Source organism: Rhamphochromis sp. 'chilingali' (genome assembly GCF_963969265.1).
Source record: "Rhamphochromis sp. 'chilingali' genome assembly, chromosome: 2".
NCBI classification, from domain to species: Eukaryota; Metazoa; Chordata; class Actinopteri; order Cichliformes; family Cichlidae; genus Rhamphochromis; species Rhamphochromis sp. 'chilingali'.
The window spans coordinates 9,934,410-9,956,419 of NC_137930.1; the positions used below are offsets into that span (position 1 = coordinate 9,934,410).

At 40.3% G+C, this 22,010-nt stretch overlaps 1 protein-coding gene across 1 annotated transcript; it reads right to left on the reverse strand.

Annotated features, from left to right (window-relative positions):
• On the reverse strand, positions 1–7,529 carry pskh1 (protein serine kinase H1). Its single transcript, XM_080876141.1, has 4 exons — positions 7,216–7,529; positions 5,822–6,560; positions 3,910–4,827; positions 1–1,140 (listed from the first exon to the last, which is right to left on the reverse strand). Exons 2-4 carry the CDS (start codon positions 5,888–5,890, stop codon positions 823–825), a joined length of 1,305 nt encoding a protein of 434 aa, XP_080732267.1. The 5' UTR covers positions 5,891–6,560; positions 7,216–7,529; the 3' UTR covers positions 1–822.
• Between the last annotated feature and the right edge of the window lie 14,481 nt (positions 7,530–22,010).

Consider the following 22,010-nt stretch of genomic DNA (forward strand, 5'->3'; position numbering starts at 1 on the left):
GCTGGTACTTTACGAGCAATGTCAAATCAAAATGACACAGGCTGCGTTAGGCAATAATCTATTATTGCCTAACACAACTAAGATTTAACAGCGACGCAAAAAAAAAAAAAAAAAAAAAAAAGAGCTTCACAATCTTTTGATAGTTTTAGGATCTTAACAATAATGGCAAGAGTAGCTAAGCTTTGGACTGACTAAATCATTTTGGCCTAAAACGGTGTGATTATGTTGCAGCTCGATATGATTAACCACATCTCAAATCAAAGTCTATACAATTAGCACAATAATAAATTCACAGCAATCAGAAATGAGTGAGAGGAATGTGTTTCCCTCCTCTTCTGAAGAATCTCTTTCCTCTTAGTAATGTCAGTATCCAGAACTCTGTTCAACAGATCCTTGTGGAAGGTCATTATCCAGTGACCATTTGAATGGAGACTAATAATCATGTCAACAATAATAAATAAATATGTAGCGACACAGGGAACGGGAGAACACAAGGAAAGTGAAAGGCACCATCCTGCTAAAAGTAAATGTGAAAGAGTGGATGGAGCAGTTGCAACACACTGCCATAGACGTTGAATGATTTTGTCATCTTTCTGACTTGTTCTACAGTCTCAGTTACTTTTCAGCTTTGTCATTTTAGAGTCATGGATTTAGTCAAGTCATTATCCTTGTTTTAAGGCAGAAATGTGGGACTTCAAGACACTTTTGCCCCCCAAACACTGGCAGCAACTCAAAGCTTCAGTCATTGCTGTGTTGTTTAAAGGAAAAAAAAAAAAAAGAAGAAAGAAGGTCCGCTACAGTCGCTGGCTGTTGGGCCTTGCTTCAGCCATCGTACTGCTGCTGATAGCGCCGGTTCAGCTCTCGCAGCTCCTTCTCTCTCACCCGCCGAGCCTTGTTGGATTTGGTTGAGCGGCTGGAGCGCGTGGACTGGGATGACTTGGTGCTGTGGCAGCGTGAGGACGCACGCTTCAGGAGGTTGTGAGATATGCAACGCTGCAGGTTCTTCATGGACGACGAGGCTGCCATGCTGACGATCCAGGGGTGCTTGAGGGCCTGACCGGCGGTAAGTCGCTCACTGGGATCCACTGTCAGAACACGCTCTACAAAGTCTTTGGCAAGGTTGGACACACTGGGCCATGGCTGCAGAGGGAAGACAGGCAAGGGAGAAAGACTGAAATAAAACCAACTGGTTGAATTTTACCAAATTTCTTTATATACTTTATAGAAGAGGTTCATTGTATATTAGGTACAACTAGCTGAAACTAATGATAAGAGTCGAAGCAGACTGAAGCAAAAACATTTCACTTTCCATGCATCTCCTTAACATAACAGTATATACAGAAGGCTTGTAAAAGCTTTGCACATCTGATAAAACCAACAAATTTTCTCTGAAATACAAATCGGTGGTTGTCCAACAGAAAAAGCTTACTGATGTGCAAAATATTTACGCCAACAATATATGGAGAACACTTTCATTGGAAGCCACTTTCGGTCCCCCAACAAAAGTTGCAAAGCAAAAAATTTGTGTTCAAAGAGCATGAAATGAGTAGCTATAGCATTAATCTTGAGAAATGTTGGCAGGGTTTTTCCCAGTGGACACAAGATGGCAGCAGAAACACAAAGCAGCAATGAGCAGTACTAGTAAAGCATCTACAATAAGTTAATTAAGTTATTTTATTAAGCAAATTAAAATTGCCCAATGCATACATTTTGAGTGGCTGTTCTCAAGATGTTAAAAGTTAAAGCCTTTTACTCTCGGTAAAAGCCTTTTTTAACGTTAACTCTGACATGGACTCTTTTTACTGTAAGTTCCTGGTGATGAGTTAAACTATTTCTACTTAGACAGGAATTGGGAACATCCATCCTGCATGCCTCTTCTCACACACACACACTTTACATAATGTCCTGCTTGGCAACTAGCTGTGTTTTCAGTCTCCCAGCAGACAACTACCCCACTTCAAATCCCACAGCAGGTAAATCACCAGTGCTGGCTAAAAATACATGACATATATACATATAACCCACCTCAATACAATTCTCCCCCACCCTATAACAATGACTGGGCTGTGTTATATCCTGGAATGGAGCTGTAAATGTGAATATTATTTATCACAGCTGTAAAGACCAACGTCCCCAAGGGAAGCACATTCAAGCCTGCTCTACCGCAGCTCCTCCAATCAGGACAAGCTTTTCTTCAAGAACAGCTTTGGGATTTCTCAAAAACATTGACGTGACCACACGTACAGAAGGTCTCTGACTGGCATTACTGGCAAACCCTGACGAATTCACATAAGTGAGGCTCATTAGTCTGATTTGGTATCTTGCAAAAGTACTGCCCATTTGGTATAGCTTTCTATTTACTTAATTATTTATTTATTTTCCGCCTTCGTTGTATATTGGTTTCTCTTCTTCTTACTTTAGCACCTTTGTGGTTCAGCTACCCAATTTCGCTGTGCAAGAAACTGCACAATGACAATAAAAAGCTCTAAGTCTCTAAGTCTAAGTATTTAGCTCTTTTGAGGGCAATGCTCTGCACTCATATGGAAGCAGTTCAAACCTTGTGAATGGTTTGACCACTAGTAGACATTCACAGGCTACTAAAGGATGGGTTACGATCATTAGCCAACAAATGTTCCTGCAAATTGTAGTGCAGTAATGCACCACAAAACACTGCAAGCTAGCAAACACGGATAGGCATTAGATTCAACTTAGTCTTTTGAAAACTGAAACTGTTCAACAATATGCTTTAAAACATGCACACAATATTTTATGGTGAACAAACATTGAATGAAAACACCTTTATGAAGAAGAAAACTATAAAACAGCAAAATGAATATTTTTACAATGAAAAAATTGTAAAAAGGCTGAAATGACGTGTGAAATGTGATTTACTTTCATAGCACTAAGATTTGCCTACAGCAGGCAGCTGTTTTTATGAGAAAAAAAAAATCTTATAAGCCCACCATGCACTCCTTAACTGGCCATGGACAGCAACTAGCTAATGAGCACAGACGCTATAACCTCAGCTACATCTTTGAGTAATGGTAGATCAATGAAAAATGTTGCTCTGTATCTTTTGGACGTATAGAGACAGCTGTTTGGAAATTTTATAAACACTGTTTATAATTTGTCCCAGAAATGTCCCGAGAAAGTAGCTTCTGCTGTTTGTTGTTTTTGCCAAAGAAATGTTGTGAATGTCCAGAGATATTCTTCTCGTTACTCTCGAGGTCTTCTGAACTGTTTATAAAGTACAAACTTATCCTCAAAATGTGTAAAGGTCGGTTCTAGTGAAAAGCTCTATTTACTTATTTCAAGGAAAACTCTGTATGCAGCACAGCTGGTTCAGCCAGAGTCTGTGCTGAAGCAAAATACTGGCTCCTTGGAAGTGTTTTCAATTATTAAACATCCCTGATCTGGCCTTATCTTAGCTGTCAGATATTTGAGAAGTTAAAAATCTGGCCAAATCCCCAGAAAACTCAGATGATTCAACTGCTTCTCATTAAATATTACAAAACTACTCAGCGATTATTCACGCTGGAGTGGTTGTATGTGGGGCAAACATTAACCACGGGCCCCTTTGGTAACATTAACATCCCACACTGTGAAACAAAGGAATGGACTACTCAGCATTCTTCTGAATTGATTTAGAAAAGACAAATTACTGAGAGTGCTCCAGTGTACAAGGTACCAGTTTACGTGAAATGACACATAAAAAGTGGAGAATTGTGAAGGATTTGAAGTCCAAAAAAAGACACAGTGTATGTATCTGGGTTACAACCGTTTCACCTCACAAGCTTAACTTCCTGGAAATCTGTTGACAAAGCCCCCTGCAGTCTGAGGAATGCATTCCTAATACGACCGAAGTGTGCTGGTGTAAGGGAAAAGTGAGCAACAGATTTAACTCCTCACCTCTCCAGAAAAGCTGTATTTCCCTTTGAGGATCTGCCGGTAGAGCCTCATGCGATTGTCGTCCTCGAAGGGCATGGTTCCACTCATCAGGATGTAGGAAATCACCCCAAGCGCCCACATGTCCACAGCGTTTGTGTACGGCTTCCTCACTAGGATTTCAGGCGCTATGTACTCCGGTGTGCCGCAGGTGGTCTTCATCAAACACTCGCCTCCCTTTTTCCTACTACTGGCCAAACCAAAATCAGTGATGATGATCTTGGAATCAGGTCCCGGGTGGTAGTAGAGCAGGTTCTCAGGCTTCAAGTCTCGGTGAGTGATCCCCAAAGTGTGGAGATACTTGACGCCATCCAGCACCATCTGCAACACCCGTGTGGCGTCCCGCTCTGTGAAGGAGCCGCGTGCGATGATCCGATCGAAAAGTTCTCCTCCAGTGGCCAGCTCCATGACCATGTAGACACGCTCAGCTGTCTCGAAGACCTCCATGAGTTGGATTATATTAGTATGACGAACACGACGCAGAACACACAGCTCTGACTCGCACACCTCCCTCCCCTCACGGTACCGGGTCTCGATCATTTTGATTGCGTATGGCTGTCGGGTGCTCTTGTGCTCCACGCGGACCACACGGCTAAAGCTTCCCCGGCCTATCAAAGCTTTGATCTCGTACTTGGCTGTAACCCGGGGATCAAACTTAGCTCTGTATTTCGCCACTTTCCTTCGCTGAGGATCCGGCAATTCGGACAGGTCCTTAGGGAGGTGAGCTGAAGCGGTGGGAGTGGCAGTGTGAGACTGGGCTTGATGTGGGGAGGTGATCTCTGCTTTGTCACCTGCTCCGCCACCAGCCACACCCATCTTGCTTCCAGAGCCATCCCCTCGTATGAAGTGCTTATAGATATCTGTCTGAGGTTGAGGATCAACCTGAAAAATACACAGCACAGTTCATCAAAATACACAGAAGATCAATGAAAGAAAGAAATCAACTAAAAAAAATACCATACTAAATTATACTTATATTCTTTGTCTATACAATGTCTACAGTTACAGATTAGATGTGTTCAAAGCAGCCAGTCTCCACACTGCAGCTTTGTGTAGTAAGTAGGAGCAATAGATATTTTACAGCATTTCTGAATAAATCAATTTTTTTTTTCAGTTGGTAAATAAAAAGACCAATAAAATGTTTTGTTGCACCCACTAATCAGTCTCAAAACCAAATATGTTCAGTGTAAAGTAACAAAAGAACTGCGGCTGAGGTGATAGATCAGGTTGTCTGCCAATCAGAAGGTTGTTGCATTGATCCCTGACTCTCTCTTGTCCACATGAGAGAGGCATCCTCGAGCAAGATACTTAACCCCGAGTTTTCCTGATACATCCACAGTGTGCCACAGACAAAAGTTATGTATGAATGAGACCCAATTGTAAATTTTGAGTAGAGAGGGACTAAATCCATTTACCCATTAGCCACATTCAAAAAGATTAGATATATAAATTTTTTAGTTTTACTTTTAAAAACACAAATTAATATTAAGTCAAAAGACTACCAGATTAGTTTTCTAACAGATTCCCCTCAAATACTTAGGACTAAAAAAATATTATATGAAGAGACATTGTTTAATCATAGTTGTGTTGTAATCTAGATCTTTTAAAAGCAAAATTTCATGTTGAAATAAATGTACCTATGAAAGCACTTTGACTTTGTATTGTTTTCCCTCCTGTGGATGATGATGAAATATTCACATCATTCAAAAGCCGCATATGTTATTTTCCTTTTTAACCAAACAAATTGCCTCCAAAGTGACTTTAAGCCATTTCGGACAGCTCCACCATGTCACTGTATCTGGACAGTGAAGCTGTTGATATGCATGATTACATACGCCATAACCATACCGTTAACAGTTACAGCATCTTTACTGACCTTTTTGACCAGGTCCAACTTAACATCCTCTGGAGGCTCAGGGAGGACCTTACTGTTCCGGCACCCCATCACATCACCTTGGGCCACTGCCCAGTCAGCCACACAGGCCACCAGGAGCCCTGCCTCATCACCGCCACAGCCGATTTAACAGCAACATCCAGGCTGCACCCAGACTCAGCTTGAGGGTTCATGAATAAAGTGGATTACATCCACTCAAGTACCAGTGAGCTGGTATCAGCAGTTACAGTACATGAATGCGATTGAGTCTGGTTTAACAACTCCCAAGTGCTCATGAATACATCTTGAATGGGCCTGCAGCTTACGCAAATCTCTGGTACTAGTTGTCTTCAGTGTGCTTCGGTAGGCCTGTAGCAGGGCCACACAGTCAGATGTTATCAAGGATGCATCTCAGATAGGATAATGTACAGAGAAAATGGAATGGATACAGCCGGTGTGGATGCTCACGGCAAAAAAAAAAAAAAGAAGAAAAAAGTTTGATCCGAAAGGGAGCCGTTAGCCTGAGCGTTATCCAGCTTCTCTAAAGCAGGCTTAACCGGAGCTGCCTTTAGGGGGAAAATGCAAAGTTGTCCTCAGGACTCATTCAAAACTTCCAGGGAAAATAAGACCACCATCAACTACGCTATGATCCATTGGGAAAAGCTGCAATGTCAGCAGCGGTCTAGCCACACATGAAGCAACTCCCCTGGAGAATCACAAGCTGAAGAACAGTGAAGGGAGGCTGTGAAATGCAAAGAAAAAATTAAGCACAAAATAAAATATGAATACAAGTTTGTGTGTTTATCAAATGCAGATATGACAGCAGGCATCTTTTAACATACATGCTTTTTGGTCACTCATTTTAACACTATTAAAATTAAGTATACTTTTATATGGAAGTTGTGTGATGAGGCCATACTGTCAGACTCCCAGCAGAAATATATGATCAAAGCTATTAATACATGTTTTGGAATGACTAAGACGACATGTGACAGGCTTTGCCATTATGAAAAGAGAGCACCAACACAGATGGTCACATATCTGAGCTGGAAGGCTGGTCGATATACTTTATTTTTATTTTTTGTTTGTACAAAATGTTTAGCAACCTACCACAAAACAAGAACTAAGGAGTATGTTACAGGCTGAAACTAATAAAACTGAAAATGGGTACATTTACTTAAGAAACCTAAAGCAAAACTACACTTAACTTCGAGATTTTTCTTTTTTTTTTTTTTTTTAAGTGAAGGCCTTTTTCGTGTTTATTTTTTTATGATAAAACCCACTTTACCTGATTTTCCCCAACCTTTAGTAACATTAGGGTAGTCTCTAAAAGTTTTCACTAAGAACCCAGACATTAAAAGCGTAAGAGTGACTCTGAATCTCACCTCTCGACTTACCCGAGATAGCGAAGTGTCTAAGTACGCTAACTAGCCTGCTAGCAGCAAGGCAGGACTCCCAACTTTTGCCAAATCCAGCCTCCTCACCCCACTCTCACTCAGCTGGGCTCTCCATTTTCACCTCGTAGTTTCCCAACTTTACTCCCGAGGACAAACAACTCAAATCCATCACGGCCTTTCTTGGCGACACTTTGTCACTTTTAGAGTTTGCTAATTTGTTTTCATGGTGTTACAAAATGTTAAAGAAGTGTACAAGAACACTCAAAGTCATCCCGTCGGTTGCTTTTCTGGACGGTGTTTTTCAACCAGGACCACCTTCCCACACCCACAGAGAAGCGTCAAGAGGCGCCGGCGTTCCGGCCTAGACTTTCAAAATAAAGCAGATTATAGTTAAATAAAAGACTAGTATCCAGCCATCCACTCATTATTCATTTTTATAAATATGCAGCTCTACACATATAAATCTGGAAATATACTGTCTTCATGTCTGCACTGTGTTCTTCTTATTGTCCGTCTATTCTGTTAAGTGCATTGAGAGCAAAGAAAACAATTCCTTGTGTAGAAAGTGTAAGGTGATTCTAATTTCTGCATTAAAATATAGATACTTTTGAAATCTAGTATCTGCAGATACCAAGTACCCATACAAAATAAGTGTAAAATTAGAAAACTATACTATAGAAAACTATATTCCTTACGTTGAAGTAAATGTTGAAAATACGTCTTTATATATATATATATATAAAGGAACATCAAGCTCGACTTTCAATTTGCTTTCCTAACTTTGTAAATACAACCAGGAATTAAAATTTAGTAGATCTGTGTTTAAAAATTCAAACACAAAGATGAATTAAATGTAAAAGTCAGCTCATACATTTGCACTATAGTCTCATTTCAGCGCAGTGTAAAAGTCTTTGCTGTGCTTTGCTGACTTTTATGGTGATGCTGATTTGCCCTTGTTCCTCCTCAGACACAGAGTGGAACAGATAAGACAAGAGGAGTGAAATAATAAAGAGTTTACAGAATCACCTCAGTTTGCCATAGGACTAAAAAGACCTTTGGCAGCTACCTTTCTCCATGCTACAGTGCTGGTGGCATGGTTCAGCAAACACACAAAATTGAATAGATTGCCCCCTTAGATTGGCTTGTTGCCACTGATCGTGATCTAATCGTTTAGTGTATTCCTACTTAAGAAACATAAAAATGATCACAAGTGACACGTAATGACTGTAAAGATGCACTAAATTAACTCAAAGATGCAAAACAATTATAGAGAGACACAAAATCACCATAAACTGATTGTAAGCAACCACAGAAAGCTGCATGATGATCACCCAATGGTACCAAATGAGTACAAAGACACACTCGGTGACACAAAATGATCACAAACGGATGCCAAACAAATATGAAAAAGTAACGCATAGTGTGTGTGGCTGTGGTCATTAGGAACTAAAAGCTCTATTGAGCTCTCGGTCATGATCTTCTAACAATAGTTGCATGTTGACATTTCAAGAAGATTGTTCTTGGTCTACTCTTATTTTGAAAGCTATATCATTTTGCTTCCTGTGCACTTTACCTGTTTGTGTCTAACTGTACACATCTCTCCGCTTCCACCCAACTTTTTTTTCTCCCCTTTTTTTTCTTTTTTTTCCTCTGTAAAATCGGACGACCTCCCTCGGCTTGTTTCGACCCCGTTAAGTCCTCACCGTCACTTCCTGGATACAGAAAGAAGTCCCTATGACTTTTTTTTTTTGTCTTGAAACAGTACAAGAAAGTTTAGAAGTTATGCTTCCAACTAAAGGAGTTCCACATAGGATGACTAGTATCTGACCCTCATTTGATATGGACATGCCTCAAGTCACAACATCTGAGAGAATCTGTGATGTTACAGCTGCTGCAGCTTTCCACAGACATCTGAGCAAAATATAAATGATGTGGAGCAAGTGAAAATTTTACATTATAGTTAGTTTTATTATTCCTTTATGTGATGGTATCCCACTGAGGCACTTTGGGGAACCACTGGTGATCTTTGGGGTATTTTTTATGCATTTAATTCAATGCAGGCATGCAAATAAAATTGAGGCCACTTCACTCGCCTCCACTCTGAAAACATAATTTATACAGGACTAAACCATATGTCGAGGAGCTCTCCCTGCCGTGCAGTTTCTACAAAATTAAATGAAAGCATGCATATGTTTTTGTTTTAAACAGATTTCATGTGGTTAATTATATGCTTTGGTTGTGTTTAAAGATATAGGTTTGCAGGACAAAATGCATATCAGCTGTAGTCTGATATGCTGAGCTTTGCATCAGTGAAGTAAAGCTCTTACAGGATTTTTCCACACGGTGTCACTGCTAACATAAAAGTCACTCCAAGGCTACCTCAGACTGTAAAGTACTTTTAAGCCATTTTATTAGAATAACTTTTTCTTTACATGCCTCCACTGTACTGGGATGAGTAACGTTCAGTTTCACCCTGCTTGATTCACGAGCAGTATAATAAACAACGCAGGTCCTTGGCTTTGATATTGATGTGATGGAGCATACTGGACTCAGTGTTGTAGACTCACTTGACCAAGGCTTGTGCAGCTTGTGCAGGGCGCAGCAGAGTTTTGTGGAGCAGCATTAAAAGAATAGAGAATTAGTAATAGGAAGACAAATGTTCCAGAAAGAGAGGCAGAGACAGTAAAATTCATCTTATGATGCCAATAAAGCTCCCTGAATTGGATTGAGGGAGTGAAAATGAGTGGGGGAGAAGGGTGGGGGTGACGGAGGAAGACAACGGATGACAGATGGTGGGTACCAGACAGAAATATAGGAAGAAAGGAATGGTGGGAGGGGGTAGAAAAATGAAGCAGCAGAGAGTAATCAAAACGGAAAGAAGGAGATAAGGAGAGAGAGAAGAAGACCCGCTGCAGCCATGAGGCAGGGACAGGGAGAAAAGGATGAGACAAAGAGAGAGAGATAAAAGCAACGAAAGAGATCCTCTGAGGGCTCTTGCTGCCCATCCAGCCTCTCTGCTCTATCTGCAGTGCAGCTGAGGTCAGGGCCTCTCCAGCGCTGCAGCCCGCTCTGCTACGTCGTCATCTTTGTGATTGATCACCGCTTTGTCGCACTCTGATCAAGATGCTTTGTCTGAGTGCCCTGCTTCTATTGACACTCGTGTGTATTCCTCTCCATCGCTACTCTCCCAGCGCTCCATACCCACATCTTTCTCTCTCTCCATTTCCACTTGTGCTGTCCTGTTACTCACACTATTTTCCCCTTTCAAAGGTCAATATCATCTATTAGGTCTAAATTTGCTAGACTGCTGTATTATTTATCCCTACAGAGAAGGAGGAGATGCTCTATTAAAAGCTCAGTTGACTCCATCTGTGTCTCTGTCTCCATTAATATCCCCATGATAGTTCCCCCTCATTTGGGTGTAGGTTTGTGAGAAAGAAGAGCTTTAAAGTGTGTGCCGCATGTTTCTGCAGAGGATGAGTAAGAGCCCGTGAGAGTTTCCAGTGAGCGCATAGAAGCAGTCCGGTGCTGCGAGACAAAAGGAGAAACTCTAGAAGATGACATCCTGTGTCAGATTTGATCCTTGTCGTAGGATTTTTCTGTTTCTGCAACTCCCCCTGCATCCAGACCGAGATCACTACTGTACGCTGTCAGTACAATCAGGTGATAGTAAACTCACTATTGATTACCACAGGCACATTACTCCCTCAAGGAATATTGCGCGACTACTATACTGACACCACAGGAGATAAAAATATCATAAACTACAACATACTCCTTCTCAGGATATTATTGACCACCATACGCAAGCTATTAGTTTCCATATCACGAGAATATTACAGGAATTTTATTCTTGTCCTGAGGTACTGTATCTACATGGTAAGTGTCACAGATATTGTAGGGTTTTTATTTGGTCCCTGTTGAATAGTGCATGTCTGGGACACCTGGTTCTAACTTTTACAGTCCAGCTGATGGCCAGTAAGTGCTTCTGTGTCTATTTTTTATTGGCTTTTTATGAGAGTTTTGCAAAATCGCTGGGGAAATATCTCATCACCATATGACAGATTCAAGGTCCCCGGTGTCCCTGAAAGTTGAAGATGCTCACAACACTAAAACATCCAACTAGTAAATTCTTGTGTAACCTGCTTGTACTGAACTCTGTAGCCATACACGCAGGAAGATAACCAGGTATGAGGGAAGGAAGGCGTAAACACAACAAGAAGACTGGACAGGAACAGATATTGATAAAGTTTAAATATAAATGTTGCTCTACGTTCATAGAAATGACTAGCAGTCAGGTTTGTCTGATTGACTGTACTTTTCTCCCTCTTGTATACTTATTCTTTTTTATTGCCTCAGTCTTTCTCAGGTCATTGTTGGCATCATGCTCTCTCTTTCTATTTTCTGTCTCTCATAGTTAATAAATCAGGTGCCTCTTTGACTTCCTACAAGTCTAGTCTGTCTTTTTGACAGTTTTTTAAGAGTTAATTTTTAGAAAACTCACAGCTTTGTATCAATAACTTTGATTTTAGTTACAAATACAAATGCTAGCTTAGCAGTTAGCAGCATTAGGATTAGGATTAGGATTGTGAGCGAATGTTAATGCTAGAGGTCAGAGGAAAACTGTCTCTGCAGAAGAGCATCTCTGGATGCACAATATATCAAACTTTGAGATAGATGAACTACAGCAGCAGAAGATCATAAGGCTACAATTTGCATGCAATCATCAAAATTGGAAAAACCTTGCCAGGTCTGATGAGTGTAATTTCAGTTTTGAAGTTCACATGGCGCGGTCACAATCGGGCACAAACAGCATGAAAAAATAGTTTTATCCTACCTGTAGCAACGGTTCAAGTTTTGGTGATGGTGTAATATTGTTGGATTGTCTTGGGTTTCTTGGTACCAAATGGTAATCTTTAAATCCACACCCTACCTGAGTATTGTGGCTATGTCCGTGCCTTTATGACCACATGTCTGATAGCTGATTGCAACAGGTTAATGTGCTGTGTTGCAAAGCTCAGATCATCTCAACCTGGTTCCTCAAACATGACAGTGAGAAAATTCACACTATGGATATGCAGTTTACACAATGTTATTGTGCCAATATGGACAAAAACTCTGAGGAATGTTTCCAAAATCTTGTTTAAAAAAAGAAGGGGGAAAAAGTTCTGAGGGCCAAAGGAGTCCAAACCAGCAGCATCAAGGTGTACCTAAGGAAGTGTCTACTGAGTACACTAGGGCCATTCTAGGGAAAGGGAAAAGATACAGCGATGGAGATGGGGGGCAGTATTCCAAGATTTAAAATGTAGAATTTACAAGATTAAAATGGAGAAAATCAGTCAAAAAAAAAAAGAAAGTGTACTTTATTGGTCCCCGTGGGGAAAATCCCTCTCTGCATTTAACCCATTCACTCAGTGAAGCAGTGGGCAGCCATTGGGCGCCCGGGGAGCAGTGTGTGGGGACGGTACCTTGCTCAGGGGTACCTCAGGGTAGCTGTTCAGGGGAATCGAACCCCCGACCTTCCGATCATGGGGCCGCCACTCTACCTACTGAGCAAGAACCCAGTCACTTCACATTGCAAATTTAGGCTCACCACACAACTGAAGCCACACATGAAACACAATGTCTGTGATGACATGGAACTGTGATAAAAGCGATCAACTGATCTGAATCAGGATGCTGTTAAAAATAGAAGATCGCCTTTCGTAATGAAATGGGATTGTTCTATGGATGTTTCAACAATTGTTGTTACTCCACTAAGGTATACTGCTCTTTTCTTTAATATCTCATCCACAGATGACACCAGAAAACAGACTGACAGATATCTGTAGTTTTTTTCTGTTTAATCATCAGACACTAAATGGAAAATGACAACAACACAAAGAGATAAGCCAAAAGAAAGAAAGCAAGAAATGCAGAAAGAACTGTAAAAACCGGGTGGGTGGAAATTTTACACTGCCATTCAAGATGTGCTGAATGAACGAATAGCAGTGGAGCTGTTAGAGTGAAGGCCAGACACATGCAGTCAACTCTGGGTCAACTACTGTCTTGTGATACCACTGGAGCGAGATTTCAGAGAGTTCAGAAAGTAGTGTCTTAGGTATCCTACAAAAGAAACATGTTCCAGTTAAACTTAAAGCCTGATAAATTTTTTAGTTTAGTAAAAGTAAATAAGAAACAACTCTGGTGATGAAGTACTTAAGAACTCCTTAGGTAGTGCAATGTGGGGAGGTGTTAATTTATTAGCAGCCAGCTTAGAGGACAGGTGTAGTGAGGCTGGCACAGAGGGATCCACAGGCAGAGAGAGATAAAGAGAGCAGACAGTTTTCAGAAACTGTAGACTCAGATGCGGAGGAGGACCACATCTATTTAGGGACATTTAGTCCACCACTGCTGTAAAAATGCACTTTTTCATATGGGAGCCCCTACTGGTAAAACCAAATGTGACTAACAAGGCATTACTCTGGCACAGTTGAGACACTTTTCCATGTAACACAAGACGATTAATAAATAGCAATGCATACAGAACAAACATCAGGAACACTGAAAGTAGAATATTTAAACAAATGTAACCACCTAACCTGAAACATTGATTATACTTTGCTAAAGTTTGCACACACATGCACAATGACATTACTATTACATCCATTTCAAATTAGTCTGCAGGATGATGCTATGACACATTATATTGAGACACACTATTCTAAACTGATATTCCATTCTCAACAAATTCACAGCAAATGAAACGAAACACAAATGTATTTTTATTTCATTCTATTTTTAACATTTTTTAAATTAATTTATTTATTTTTTGATGTGGCACTGTTTCTTAACTTAAAATGTCCTGTTGTAATTGAACATTTTAAATTAAGAAACAGTGCCAAACCCTGTCACTTCCCTCACAGTGCTTTTTATTGTAAGGTCATGACCTTGCAATAATGCACAGAAAATCCAACCCCCAATGAGCAAGCACTTTGGCAACAGTGGGAAGGAAAAAACCCCTTTTAACAGGGGGAAACCTCCAGCAGAACCAGGCTCAGGGATGGGGTGGCCATCTGCCGCGGCCAGTTGGGAATGAGGGAAGGAAGACAGGAGAAAAAGAGTGGCCATTTTTAACCACTCTTGGTTTTTGAAACTAAATTTAGATTGCCCAATTGAATTGAATATTTTAACCTAGTTTAAGAGTTTTGCCACAAAATCACAAGCAGAAGCCCAAGAGATGATACTTCGTCTCTTCACTATGGCGTGTTTTTTGAAGGTTTGGAAAATCACTTCGTCAATCATTGGGTTGCTTGTATACCGTCAAGCTGAGTTCTTCAGTGTTCTCGAGGGGAGATTTCAAAATTGCTGGACAAAATTTGGTTCCAGATCTTTTGGGTCAGCCTCTGTATAATGAAGTCAAATGTTGCCGAATGCCAGCTCGTTGTCTCGTTTAGTTCACCCTAGCGTGTATTACCAGATCTTTAGTGAAGTTTTCCACAACTTCCCTGTACTCACCCCTGTTTTTGGATACACTGAGTACTCTTTTCGGCAATGCTAACAGGTGTTTGGTGAAGACTGGGACAGTAATACTATCGAGCTGTTCCCTCAGGCTAAAAATCAAATCTTTTTCCTTGCACTTATGTATTTTGCCAAGGTCCTTTAAAATGGCCTTGTCGACATTTTTCAGGCTTTTTGGAGATAGATCCAGATGTTTCTCATTAATTTCAGGCCAGATTTGCTCAAGCAGCCTATCACTGATGCAGTGAGGAGTGAGGCGCTGTGTGAAGATCTTGTATTCAAAGGAGTCTTTGTCTGTGGCCTTTGAAATCACTAACTGAATAACGTTGTTGACACATGGTGCATCGTTAAAAAAACAACAACATTTAGATGGAAGGACAGTAGTCCTTACAGAAAAACAGGAGTGCACCCTTACAAGGCCTCTGAAAGGAATGAAAAAGGAATCCTTTAAATTTCTTGATTAAGTCGTTGGGAACCATTCAGATTTTTTATTTCATGCAAAATCAACAAGACATAAAAGAGTTGTAAGTTCCAATACACAGGGGAGTCTACTGTTTTAAAGTTAGAACTCTAGATGACTTTTGGTAAAGTAAATTAATTGTAATCCGAGTGTTATTTATGTTTTTTTTATATACATTTTAGCTGGCTGTAGATAGATTTAGAGTAAGTAAGTTTTGAGGTTGTTTTTTAATCTTATATTAACAAATATATATTGATTAATGTGTATTAACACATCTCAGTATCGCTGTTATTGAACAGAAGTGAGTCTCATCGACTTGTATCGGACTACTTTGACAGTTTTACAGCCTCCAGAGAAAATTGACTTGTGAACCTGGCATACTGATAATGGAGGTGAATAGTGCACTGACAGCCTACACTCACTACAGATGAACAGTGGTCAGAGTTGTTATACAGCAGCCACAGTAGCTAGGTTTAGGTCAGGGGTCCCCAATCCCAGTCCACGAGGGCCGGTGTCCCTGCAGGTTTTAGATCTCACCCTGTATCACATGATTAGGTCATTATCAGGCCTCTGGACAAACTTCAAGACATGTTGAGGAGATAATTTATCCATTTAAATCAGCTGTGATGGATCAAGGACACATCTAAAACCTGCAGGGACACCGGCCCTCGTGGACTGGGATTGGGGACCACTGGTTTAGGTACTTGAAGTGGGCGGAGTAAGAAAACAGAATTCAGTTGACCGCAGTCTGCAATCTACTGACATCTAGTGGTGAGATTTTACACACTCTACTTTTAATGTTAAAGGAATTATTGTTTGAAGAGACTATGTCAACCAGCTAAACAGCAAAACAAGACTTACAAAAATAAATAAATAAAATGAATGAATGTACTAATTTCTGGCTGTTTTCAACCATGTATTTGGGAGAATGCAAAATAAAGAGGAGAGAGTGAGACTGGTCAATCCATGAGGCCCTCCCACTTGGTCCCTTGAGCTGATATTGTTTTTTGTTTTTTTGTATGTGTGTGTTTACTTCAATAAAGGAAGATATCCACATGAGATTTTCAGGGCTGTAAAACTCCTTGAAGCTTTGCTGAAAACGGCAACTAATTAATTTTAGACCCACTCCAAGTGTCACAATCTAGAGCCAAAATCTTTATTTTTCCTTCATCCTCAATGATTTTGTCCTATTACCAACTTTGAGCATCAGTATAATGGAATATATTAAAGAAATGGGAACTGTGCTCAGTTTTGGTTTTATACGAATGAATAACACCTAAATTATTCTGAAAAAGCATGCATTGTGATCACTTAAACATTCAGTTCTGCAGAGCAACACAATGTATGCCATTTTTCTAAAGGTATGAAAAATACATCAATTAAGCCTTGTTTAATAATTTACTTTGTTAAGGCAATGTGTTAGCCAGTATGTGTTTGCCCTAAAAGGAAAAAAAATCCAAAGCATCAGCTTTGAATAGAAAATGAAGAGAAGTAAAGGCATGCATTCCTCTCAGTTAGGTGTTGGAAAAACAGGTACGCCAATGCAGTATTTGCCCAGCAGAGACAGCCAACACCCATTTAACATTTGACCCAGCATCTTGGTGCAATACTCAGAGGACTACTTATTTTGTGAGACTTGTGGTTGAAGCTGAACAGAAATGACTGAAAAAAGCAGTGTACATCCTGTACGGGTGGTGTGGCTTTGTAGTTGTACTCCCATCTTTGTAGCTGAGGGAGTAAAAGTCTTGTTCTCAGAGCCCTGTGCAGGCAGTAAAGGCATCTTATAAAGGTGGCAACATCCAAAATAAGGAGGCATCTGGGGCATAGTCTGGTGAACCATTTGTCTCGAATGCCCAGAAATAAAACACTGCCATACATTACCTGCACTCAGTACTTTTTTCAACTTATGCTCATTTGAAAAATACACCTAATTTCCCTAAAGCAAAGAATCTTCTCATTTCTGTAGATATCTAACAGGAGTTCAATACCTCATGTCCTGTACTCTAGCAAATTCTTGTGCCCTTCTCTCTCTGTGCCCAAGCACTGGTCATTAGGCATTAAAAGCAGCTTATGAGTTCATTACAAGCAGAATTATCATGATATAATAATCTTCTGTGCAATTTGCACAGTGTCTAAAAGCTTGAGGCTGTGAATGCCTTCTGGAGGAACTGTGTGGGTAAAACCCCCATAACAGAGTCATTAAAGATCCATAACGTAGTATGTGTTGACAGATTATATGTAACTTTCAAATGTAATAATAATGAAGCACAACAGTTCATTCAATGTAAACCAAGGACTCGAGGTCATACAGAAATGCCCAGAGAGCTATAAGCACCTATTACTTGACCCAAACACATTCTAATACGGTAGAAATCATTCACACTGCAGGTCAGTGGTGTGGCTTAATTACATTCATGTCACTCTGCATAATGTCCTTTAAATGACTGCAAACAGAGAAAAATTACAGGCACACAGACATGAAGTGTGATCACTTAACAGCACATTTTATATTCAGATGAACATATTTTAGTTAGAACATCACCGTGTTTATCAGAACAAAAAAATAATAGAGTAGGCCCTGTGCAGTAATTACATGAGTAAAGCATATACGTTTTCCATGCTCATGTCAGTTTATACTTTCTTTTGAACACATCCACACATACACACCATCATTGATGCTTGTATGCGTAACTATTTTCACACAATTTAATATCCTCCTCCTCCACATATCATTCTTTTTATTTGTTTCTTACATAGCCTATAGCCAACACCTTGGCACAGTTTTGTCTCTGACTGCTAAACATACGTTTATTCATACTGAGCAGTGAAAAAAATAATTCGGTCTACTGACATATTTGAAGAGGTAATGAAATTGTACAAAAAAGCTAAACAAAATACACATAAAAATATAATGTTGGAAATGTTCAAAGGAGGCCCTCGAAGTTTTAATATTTTTATTCTTATCCTCTTTTCTTCTTGTTATTGTTATATTAGCACTTCTGTGCAGAAAACATACCATGCAGCAAGCACACCAGATATATACAAAAAATGGAGTCTGCAAAGTTAAGCAAGCGTGAAATGTCTGAAATTTGTATTCTTGCAAATGGCCACCAGGGGGGCTGTTGGCAAAAAGAAGTCCAGCTACAAGTCTTTGGGAAAATTTCATTTGGGTCCCTTGATCCATAACCTCAGAAAACACTGTCCTGAGGAATTTATGGTCTCATTTGCTGGTTTTGAGGCTTGCGGAATACAGTATCATGTTTGCTTTTTAAATTATGGCCCAGAAGTAGAATAAAGCAGGGTATGATTTGCATCGGCCTATGCTGAGATTGGCAAATAACTACAACATGAATTTACAGCATCCTAATGTTTTAGAATGACTCGGTACACAAAATGGGATTTTGCAAACCAGTAGGTAATGTCATGGTGGCTACATCCATAATCTTGTGCTAATTCACTTTGTTCTGTTCTTCAAAAGGCTAACGAGAATTCGATTTGCCAAGCTGGATTCAATCATCCATGATATATGCCTCCTGGGCCCTGTGCTTCGTACGTCGCTTACTACATCCAAGATCAAATGAAACATCCAAGACCAAACCATCGCGCTAACCGTGAGCGCGCTAATCCGGTTCCCCGAACACACCTGCTGTTGACGATTAGTACAGCTGGACGCAGTAATGTGACATCACTGGGTGTCGTAAAAGGGGCTACGCATCGATAGTAGAAACATTGATCGGCAACCCTCTGATTGGTCGGCGAAAATGTCGACGGAGCGCGCTCGGCTCGGTATTTTTCGGCAGCAGAGCAAGAACTCTTGAGTGAGGGATTTCAGGAGTTTCAGAGTTTAATCAGAACGCAAGGGAACACTGCAAAGGCTGCAAAAGCAAGGAGCGAGGGCTGGCAGGAAGTTGCTGACAAATTAAACTCGTAAGTAATTTAATAATAACAATAATAATGGAGTGGATTGATATAGCGCTTTTCAAGGCACCCAAAGCGCTTTACAATGCCACTATTCAGTCACTCTCACATTCACACACTGGTGGAGGCAGCTACAGTTGTAGCCACAGCTGCCCTGGGGCAGACTGACAGAAGCCAGGCTGCCATATCGCGCCATCGGCCCCTCTGGCCAACACCAGTAGGCGGTAGGGTAGATTTATTATATTACACTATATTATCCAATATTATATTACATTATATTATAATATGTTATATTTTATCCTCTTTCACATTAGAGCCACGACAGGACCCACTAGAACATGGGAACAGGTAAAAGTGAAATATAAGAATGTTCTACAGAATGGTAATATTTATCACTTATATTGCTTTTAGTCTCTTGGAAAGAGACCCTGGAATAATCTGTTTGTTTATAACAGCAACCAAGAAAAGGGCAGAGGAAAAAAAGACAGGTGGTGGTCCTGCACCCCCTCGTCAACAAGTTGGTTAAGTGAATAATACCCTCACGGGAAAATCGATATCTCTCTATGAGCACACTGTCGCGCTGAGCTAAAGGATCCTGTCTGTCCCGCAATATACGCTGAATTCTGAGGACTCTCCTTATCAATCTTGCACCTTCCGCAATGGGTGGCTCGCGTATACGGACAGGACATGGCTGCGACAGACTTCCCAAATCCACCTTCGCTTTTATAGCCGTGGTCTCTCATCTTGATTACACGAAGTAATTTACAATTGCTACTCTGAAATATGAATTAAATCTGTAATAATCACATACATGTAATAGAATGTTAATAGTACATTTCCCTTTTTTAGGAAATGACCTGTGTGAAATCAATAAATGGATCAGGTGCTGCATTGTCTTTAGTTACATTGATGTTATTTATTTATGGTGAAACAGTGGTGGAATATCGCTGTTGCTTTCGTATGAATGACGCGGGCATACCTGCGTGGCCGCGATCTAATCCTGTTTACATAAAGTAAACCTGCTCCCCAGCAGGTTTACGCTTACGGCTCTGTTGCTATGACAGCAAGTCCCGGATGGGCTTCGGGGAACCGAACGATCCAGGATCACGCGAAATCGTCAACAATCTCATCCAGCTAACTCACTTAGCGCGGTACGAAGAACAGGCCCCTGGTCAATGGGATCCAAATGATGATGGAAACAATGATCAGCAACTGTGTGATTGGAGGACTGACAAATTAAAGGGCTGCATAGTATTACATCACAAAACAGGAAGGGGGGGGGAATGGGTGGCAAAAAAGAATAAATGCATAACTAATCCTCCGACAAGTGAAATTCTTCTTTTTAATGTTCATTTCTACAACAGCACAACAAACATATTTCACCTGAAAAATAGAAAAGAAAATACATCAAGTCTACTATAGGAAACGGCAAATGAAATAAATGACAATGCAAAACACTCGGAATAAGAGAAAAGGTGTCAGAGAATAAACAGGAGAAAACAATGATCTAGTTTTTACAGTGTCACAATTCATTTTGTTGCTTTCTAAGTATGAGAACACCAAAGAGCAGGGAACAAAAAGTATAACATAAAAATATTATATAAAGCTAATATTGTTCTACTAACCTCTTCATAAATAGCTACAGACCTGTCATGGTTCTACCCCTGGGTGGAGCCTCATTAGCCCGCCTATTCTCCACACCTGTTGGTAATTCAGCTGGCGTTATTTAAGACCGCCGCTCACAACGAGTCTTTGCCAGAATATCTGCTAAGCTTAGTGCCAGGCCTTCAAGTTGTGTACTTCATGTTATTCATTCTTGTTGTGCTAACTTGTCGTTTCTTGTGTCACAGTACCTCTCGGACCATTCACTCATCTGTGCAGTTCCTCACTTACCTCTTCATCACTGATCACTCCATCATTCAGAGTTATTCCACATGCCTGCCCTCCTGCTGTCACCGCTGGTCTTGTATCACTCTGGAACTCTGGACTCTCTGGATCACAGCCAAAAGGACACTCACCCGAATCCCGCTGGCAGTTTTCCTCCACACTTCCTCTGTCCTGCTCACAAGTAAGGTAAAAAAGTATTACCACCTGTTTACTCGTCTTACCTCCTGAAGCCCACCTGAAACCTGTCTTAAAAGAGCCTCTGACCTTAGCACCACGCATCCTGATCCCAGTCCTGCGCTGTATCATAATTGCCACCACTAGTATGACTTATAGCTATGTTTCATAGTTCCAGGTTTTGTGTGTTGTAAATAAATATTTGCTTTTGGGATAATCACTCCACCTCTGCCTGTGTCTGCATTTTGAGTCCAGCCTGTTATTCACAGACCAATTAATGTTCCCTATATGTTTGGCCCTTTAAATCAACTTCAACCAAAAACTTAATTTTTCTGCTTTAAAAAACAAACAAACATAAAAAAACAAACCTTGTACAGTTGGAATTTTCTTACCCTTTGCTTTTTTCTTTTCTTCTCTTTTTTTTTTTTTTTTTTTTTTTTCCTTGTATGTTTCTCTGCACCATGTGTCATATAATTTGCCACAAACTCACATTTAATATATTACATAAAACAGTTAGTGGAAAACTGAGGCATGTGTATGTATATGGAGAGGACATATTTAGCCTAAAATGGCAGTCATGAATCACAAATTCTTGCAAACAGAGCACGGATGCTTTGTCTCAACTTTTCCCTGACCTTTGCTCTTGGCTGTGAAATATTTTCAGGGTGGATTTTTCCCTCCCAGTTGAGCTTCACCTGGGAGATTTTGGAGCACATTGAATATTCAGCACTGAGACAGAACATGAAGATTTATATTTCCAAACAGATGTATCCAATGTACCCTAATCCAATGGCAAGGATAAACACACACTGGGGGAAAGAGCCCTAAGTGTGAATTTTCCAGGAAGGAAAACATT

Coding starts and splice junctions, on each gene's coding strand:
- pskh1 (XM_080876141.1), bottom strand. CDS start 5,890: ATGGGGTGCCGGAACAGTAAGGTCCTCCCTGAGCCTCCAGAGGATGTT. Junction 4,828..5,821: donor AGTTGGACCTGGTCAAAAAG/GTCAGTAAAGAT, acceptor TGTATTTTTCAG/GTTGATCCTCAACCTCAGAC. Junction 1,141..3,909: donor AATACAGCTTTTCTGGAGAG/GTGAGGAGTTAA, acceptor TTCCCTCTGCAG/CCATGGCCCAGTGTGTCCAA.